This window comes from Cicer arietinum, unplaced genomic scaffold, assembly GCF_000331145.2.
Source record: "Cicer arietinum cultivar CDC Frontier isolate Library 1 unplaced genomic scaffold, Cicar.CDCFrontier_v2.0 Ca_scaffold_5725_v2.0, whole genome shotgun sequence".
NCBI classification, from domain to species: domain Eukaryota; kingdom Viridiplantae; phylum Streptophyta; class Magnoliopsida; order Fabales; family Fabaceae; genus Cicer; species Cicer arietinum.
Genome location: NW_027339372.1, coordinates 1 through 7,333, shown reverse-complemented (window position 1 = coordinate 7,333; position 7,333 = coordinate 1). Strand labels below are relative to the sequence as shown.

General features: G+C 30.9%; 1 protein-coding gene across 1 annotated transcript; it reads right to left on the bottom strand.

Moving 5' to 3' along the window:
* Positions 1 to 6: 6 nt before the first annotated feature.
* Positions 7 to 4,925, bottom strand: LOC101505996 (ATP-dependent RNA helicase DEAH13; the record flags this gene model as incomplete). The annotated part of the gene is made up of 11 exons (XM_004517197.3): positions 4,750 to 4,925; positions 4,410 to 4,533; positions 4,117 to 4,189; positions 3,955 to 4,035; positions 3,809 to 3,858; positions 3,637 to 3,697; positions 3,186 to 3,554; positions 2,608 to 2,853; positions 2,278 to 2,508; positions 1,241 to 1,357; positions 7 to 1,125 (listed from the first exon to the last, which is right to left on the bottom strand). Coding segments are annotated over exons 2-11 (2,397 nt in total), but the record flags the coding sequence as incomplete, so codon positions are not given.
* Positions 4,926 to 7,333: the final 2,408 nt, after the last annotated feature.

Genomic DNA, 7,333 nt, shown 5'->3' with positions numbered 1-7,333 from the left:
CAAGGCTGCAGAGGAATAGAGACGATAACAGTGTCCGGCTCCAGTTCTTCCAGCTCTTCCTGAACGTTGAGAAGCAGATGCCTTACTTATCCATTGCACTTCATATGTCTCCATGCCATTAGAGGAGTCATAATTCTTCACCTTTTCCCTTCCAGTATCAACCACATACTTTATCCCTGGAATTGTCAAAGATGTTTCTGCAACATTTGTAGCAACAACAACAAGCCTCTCTCCCTCCTTGACTTCTTCAAATACACGAAGTTGAGCTGCAGCAGGAAGCATAGCATAAAGCGGTAGAACAAATAATGCACCTGGAGATGGAATGTGATTTTCTCTAGCAATTTTCTCCTTGCAAACTTTTGATTGGTCTAAACCATCTTCTGTATTCACAGAAAATGTCTTCTTCCCGTTTGAGGAATTTAATGGAGCTTGCCCAGACAAGTTTTCAAAAGCAGCCTTCAAAGAAGCAAGACTTCCTTCCTTTCCTAAGACATCCACAATATTACTCTTGTTCTCAGAATCCTCACGATTAGTATCATCATCGTTGAATTCCAGTTCACTCTCTGTTTCTGAATCATAGGAATCAGATTCATTCCCATCTAAATTATATTCATCTTCATCGCAACCGCTAAACCTATCAGTTTGTTGGACTGATGAACTTCCAGACATATCAAATGCTTCATTAATCTCATTCATATTTATTCCCTCCACAGAATTTGTTTCATGGGCAACAGTGCCATCACTTTCCACAGATCCTTTAACTTTTTTCATGATAAATTCCTTTGAAGCTTTACGTAGCTTCCTGCACAAGTCCTCCACTTCCCTTTGTCCAGTGAGAAAGACAAGTATGCCCCCAGGTGGCAACCTCTTGTGAATTGCCAAGACCTTCTTATACGCTGTACCAACATAATCTGTTTTCTCAGTTTTCTTGGCAAAATACACTGTAACTGGAAATTGCCTCGTGGGAACTTCTATCACAGGTGGAGGGTTGTGGAATAACCTTCCAGAAGTAAAGTCTTGTACTCGCAAGGTGGCACTCATCAGCACAAGTTTTAATGGAAAAACCAATTTTTCGGGACTTATACTTTCTCCTGAAAGGATCATCTTCTGCTGTTCGTTATAAATCTGTCGTAAATAGCAAGCGAGCATGCAGATTAATATATGCATGGAAATTATAAAAGATAAAACAAAATTAAATTGCAGTTGTAAAATATGAATAAAATAAATCGCTCTGACTTACCTTATGGCGAGTTGTAATTACACGTGAGAGCATCCCAATCAAAATGTCTGTGTTCAAGCTCCTCTCGTGAGCCTCATCGAGAATTATGACAGAATACCGCCTCAATAAAATATCATTCTGCACCAGGAGTTATTAAATTAAACAACAAAAGTACTTATGGTTTTGTTACTCATCTTGTTTTAGTGTAACAAATACAAGTACAATTCCATCAGACCATCATATCCTAGTATAGCGTGGAATCATCAATATGAATTCAAAATAATAAACAATAGCAACACTGCCACACTGATAGCAATGATACTTGCAACTACCGTGGGCGTGGATAAAAAAATATTAACAAATAAAGAGGAAAGTCATAACCAAACCATTGTCAGTTTTCAATGTAACGTGATTGTGATATGAAATATACAGAAGCCTAAAATGCACTCACATACACACGATAGTATCCTCAAGTATTTTGCCAAAAATACATGTTCTTAATTAAATGATTGCCCTGGAATGATGGTTTATGATGTTCCATAAAGAATAATAAATTCAAAGATTTTATTCTGCGTTAAATTTAAGTGCCATTCAAGGATCCTAAGGGTGTGTTTGGTTGGAGGTAGACGGAGGGGAGAAGAGAGGATATTTTTAAGATTTTGTGTTTGGTTCATTTTTTAAGAGGGGAGGGCAGGGAGCCAAAATCCTTTCTAGAGCTCATTTTGCTCTACCTCTATTTGAAGGGATTTGGAGGGGAGGGAAGGAGAGGGAATCAAGACAACTAAAAAATCATTTAAAATCCTTCTCTTCCCTCACCTTGAACCAAACACAAATGCATTAAAACTCCTTCCTTCTCCTCTTTTGAACCAAACACACCTCTCTTCCCCTCCGTTGAACCAAACACGCCCTAAATATAAACAAATGTTACAAACTTCCCCATAATCTGAACAAAGATTTCTCCTAATTTATCATGTTTGATATCATAAGCCTACAAACTTGATAAAAGAACTTCCCAAAATGAACAGATGGGAAAAAATAGTGAAGTAAAATATAACAACCTGAACTTCTCGTAGCAAAATGCCATCGGTCATAAACTTAATAGAGCAATTTTCTCCAATTCTCTTGTCGTATCTAACTTGAAAGCCAACCTCCTTCCCAAGATGAACACCAAGCTCATATGCCACACGCTTTGCTGTGGCAAGAACAGCAACTCGACGCGGTTGAGTGACACCAATAATACCACTGCGGGCATGTGACTTGCTTGAACCATAGCCAGCTTCGTAAAGAAACTGATAATTTTGAAATAATAATAAAATTAATTAATCAAAATGTAAGCTAGTTTTGAATTATAGACAAAACCACCGTACTCAAGTAAAAGATATACTAACCTGGGGAACCTGAGTTGTTTTACCACATCCAGTTTCTCCACATATGATAACATTGGAATTTTCATTTATAGCTTCCATGATCTCCTGCTCCATCATGATTATAGGAAGATCCTTTCTTTTCTTTTCAACCTCTGATGGCCTGTATACATGCACAACAGTAGGAGCAGTCAAAGGCCTCTGTGCAGAAACATTTGGAATGTTGCTCAACTCATTGAAACCAGTAGTGGGGTTCTCCTCTGTCTTGTCCTGTCCCAGGTTAAAAAGTGCCAAAAAGCATTAAAGTAACTTCCAGGTATTCAATAAGGAGATCTGTTAAATTAGAGCAACAACTAATGACAAAATATGACATTAGTTAACTACCATTGTAGCTATATAAGCATACTATAGTGTGTATACGAGATGATTTCTTCGAAAATAAGAAAATAGTACATGAAAAGCTGAAAATAAAAAGTGTATTGAGATATACATACACAAAAAATAAAACAAAAATATAATAACTAAAGCTTACAATTTCATGTGTTACACGTCCAATGGTCCAAAGGAAAACACACCCACAAACAACTAAGAAGGAACTATACCTTTGACTTGATGCTTTTTATCTCATCATTAGAACAAGGCATGAGAGATGAACTTCTGATTTCATCAGGTTGCTTGTCATTGGAAATGTCAGCCAGAGGTTTAGCAACAGATTTATAATTTACAACTTCATTTGCATGAACTGATTCTTGAGGGGACTCCAAAAGAACGGATGTTGTATTTAAGAATTCTCTGTCTGTTCTAACGGGCTGAGTGATTTCATTTTCTTCAAATTCCTGAATCTCTTCATTCTCAGAGTCAGTTCTACAAGGAAAATCCTGTTTTGCCGACAGCTCATCACCATGTGAAACCGCCAATCCTTCTTTTAATAAATGTACAGCCCTCCTACGCTTTTCCTTCACAGTCTCCTCCTACAATATACAATGGCGACAATCAACAAACAATCTCTAACATTCAAATATTACATAAAAAATTGTTTCTGACAATACAAACCCGATTGATATTGCATGACGACTGCAAAAGAGGAAACGCGTACTCAGGAAGCGTGTTCTCACTGAAACAAGAATAAAAAAAAGTTCCAAATTTTGATCAACAACTTAGTGCTTCCCTTAGAAAACAGCATCAAAGCAGAAAACTATAGCTAACTAATAATTCATGAACATACTTTAATGTCTTAATGGCTTTCTCCATCAGAAGTTGCTTATCCTTGTCGCCCTACATAAAATCAATTGAACCAAACAAACTGAGACCTAAAAACAAAAGAGAAGAGAGCAAAAACGATTCCCTTTATTTCCACACCCACAAACAAACCTCTGATTTCTTCAGCTTCCTTTTCTGAGTTTTACTCAATTTCTGTTTCTTATTTGATTGGACTTTTCGCTTTCCACATTCCTGAAACAACAGAACTGCAATCACACGAAGTGTAAACATGCAAAATGAAGGACCTTATAATCATATTAAAGAAGTCCCTACCTGTTCCATTCCTTTCCTTTTCTTCACCTTAGTTGGCAAAATTAGTGCATTACTATCATCACCATCTCCATAACTACCTCCAAAGAAAAAATTATAAGAATCATTATAGCATTAACCAAACATCAATTCACACCTCTATAGCACCAACACTCCTGATCAAAGACATGCCCCAGTGTCCGACACCAAAATTAGATTCAATTCATTCATTTTCTCAAATTACTACGGGTGTTAGGCATGTCAGTGTTCCTGTTGGTATCCATACTTAAAAGATACACACTCATTCATAGCATTACCTTGGAGAATTGAACTGAACACGGTCACCAAAACTTCCACAAGTTTCCATTTTAATGAGCTTAGAAGCCAACGCTACCACACATCAAATGAATTCTGTTAAGTGTGAAGAAACACGGTTATCACCTGAAAAGTGAAGAAAAAAAAAAGATTATGCTTTTCTTTTACTTATTCCAGCAGAATCGAATAAACAAGAAAATTAATGGATTACTAGGAAGTTATTATTCGGTTAAAAGAAGAACAGAAAAACACAAGAAAAGTAGAAAACAAAAGAATGAGAAGAAACACTGTGAATCCTAATTTGTGTGAAAAGAAAGCCAAGGGGAGATAAACGGAACTCACCTATGAGACGGGGAGCGAGGCGGTAAGGTGGCTTCCGGCGGTGTAGCTTCGAAGGGAGAGAGAAAGGGCGACAGTGAACAGAGGTAGATGAGAGCTGTTGAGGGAGAGAGAATGGGTGAATCACAAAATTAATTATGAAAAAATATTATTTTAACCTAACTTAAAACTAAAACTACAAATACCGATGGCTAATGGGTAGGAAAATATAAATAGGATACCAATGGGTAAGGATTGGATATAGTATTATATTACCCATCTAGGTTTAAAAAAATATCTATATTCTGTATATTTTTAGATACCAATTTTAATAACTGTATTCTTAGTATATAAGTATTTAAGTGTTTGCACTTATATTTATTATTAACACTTTAATTAAAATAAATCGATAAATAAATAATATTGTTGTAATTAAATTTAAAAATTATTTAAATATTTGAAATTCAATTATTAAGTATTATAAATTAAAATATTTTGTAACTCAATAATTTTAAATGAACACTCGTTGCAATACATATTCAAATATCTATAATAATATTTTATGAAGTTGCAAGTCACACAACAATATTATTTGAGATCTGTAAAAATAATTGATAGGAAGTTGCAAATATAATTATAAATTCACGATTAATACGACATAACTTTTAGTTATAAAGTCACAATTATTTATATATTCATCATATTCAAAATCTTAAAAAGTTTACAAACTTTTACCTTTCAATTATAAATATTGTAGTGGTCCAATGATATTAATAGATGTTAAAATATAAAATAATTAATTAAACTAAACATTAATAAATAATATATTTATATAAGTGCGGGTGCAGATACTATAGTACCCGTACCTATACCCGTTTAATTATAAGTGAATGTTATATTTTCGAAAATAAATTTTTTAATGAATTATTAATCTCAAAAATAAATTTATAAATAATTATAATTGTATATGAATTAATTATTGATAAATTAGCCTATTTGATATGAACATTAATTGATATTTTGATAATATTGATATGAGATCAAGTGTCTCGTATTCAATTAAAGACACATCATAAATCATAATCTCTAACATGAAAGTTTAAATACGAAATATTTTAATTAATATTTTATAATTTTACATATGTATTTGTCAATATATAAAATTCAGCAACTAATCAACATTTACAATTTAAAAGACCAATTTATTTATTCACTCGTTAAACAATCGATTAATATATAATTTTAGGTCGATAAATTGAATAAAATATTAAAATAAGATACGATAATTGTATCATATTTTATCTATTTATTGTATCTTTTATTGTTTTCATAAATCTTTTATGAATTCTATGTCTTTAGTGTGTCTTTTATTGTTTTCACAAAATTTTGATGAATTCGTTGAATATCATGTGGATCTAATAATACTCTCTTTTATGAAATGTAAAAATTATGTCACTTTTTTATTTAAAGAATGCAATAAAATTTGTATTTATATTTGTTTTGATAGTTTTTTATGGTATTTAGACAATTCTATTGATTAAATTACGTAAATTATACATTTATAATAATATTAAATTTATTAATAATTAATATTATTTTACTTATTTATTATTTAAAACATATAATTAGTTTACGTTGTTACCTAATATTTTTGTTAGTTTAAAAAAGATTTATGATAAAACTAATAATTAAGAGTATTTTTATAAAAAAAGATTGATATAGTTGAAAATTAAAATAAATACAAAACATTTGTAGAAAAAGATAAATAAATTTCTTAAAATTATATTAATTAGTGAAGGATTTAGTATCAATTAGAGAAAAAAAAGTCTACAATATTTTATATGCTTGTGTATAGATAAAAAAACCAAAAAATCATTATAAAACATTCTAAAAAAGTATGGTTTTATTTATATAAATAAACCACTATTTTAAATTTAAAAAATGGAAGACACAACATTCATAATGGTTCTTACCTTACTTCAATAAAAGAACCACCAAACTTGAAAGACAAATAGAAAATAGAAAATAGAATAATGAGAATAAACGCTGTGAATTCTAAAGAAAGCAAAATAAATGGAATATACGGAGGGAGGGAGAATGATGAAAAAAACAGTTAGATATGAATAGAAAATTATTTCATTGTTAGAAAAATAGTATTGTAAACTAACTTTAAAATTAGAAATACAATAAATGGGAGGATTAAAATAATAAGTGAATAGATAACTTTGTTCATAAAATTACAAATATATAAGTTAAATTAGTCTATTTATTTTTTAAATTGGTAAATATAAATTGAAATTAGAAAATATTAATTAAAATAAATTTTCAATAAATTTGAATGTTATATTTTCATAAATAAATTTTTTAATAAATTATTTATCTCAAAAATAAATTAATGAATAAGTATAATTATGTATGAATTAGTTATTGATAAATTAGCCTATTTGATATGAACTTTAATTGATATTGTGATAATATTGATATGAGATCAACAATCTCATATTCAATTAAAGACACATCATAATCTCTAACACGAAAGTTTAAATATGAAATATTTTGATTAATATTTTACAATTATATATATATATATATATATATATATATATAT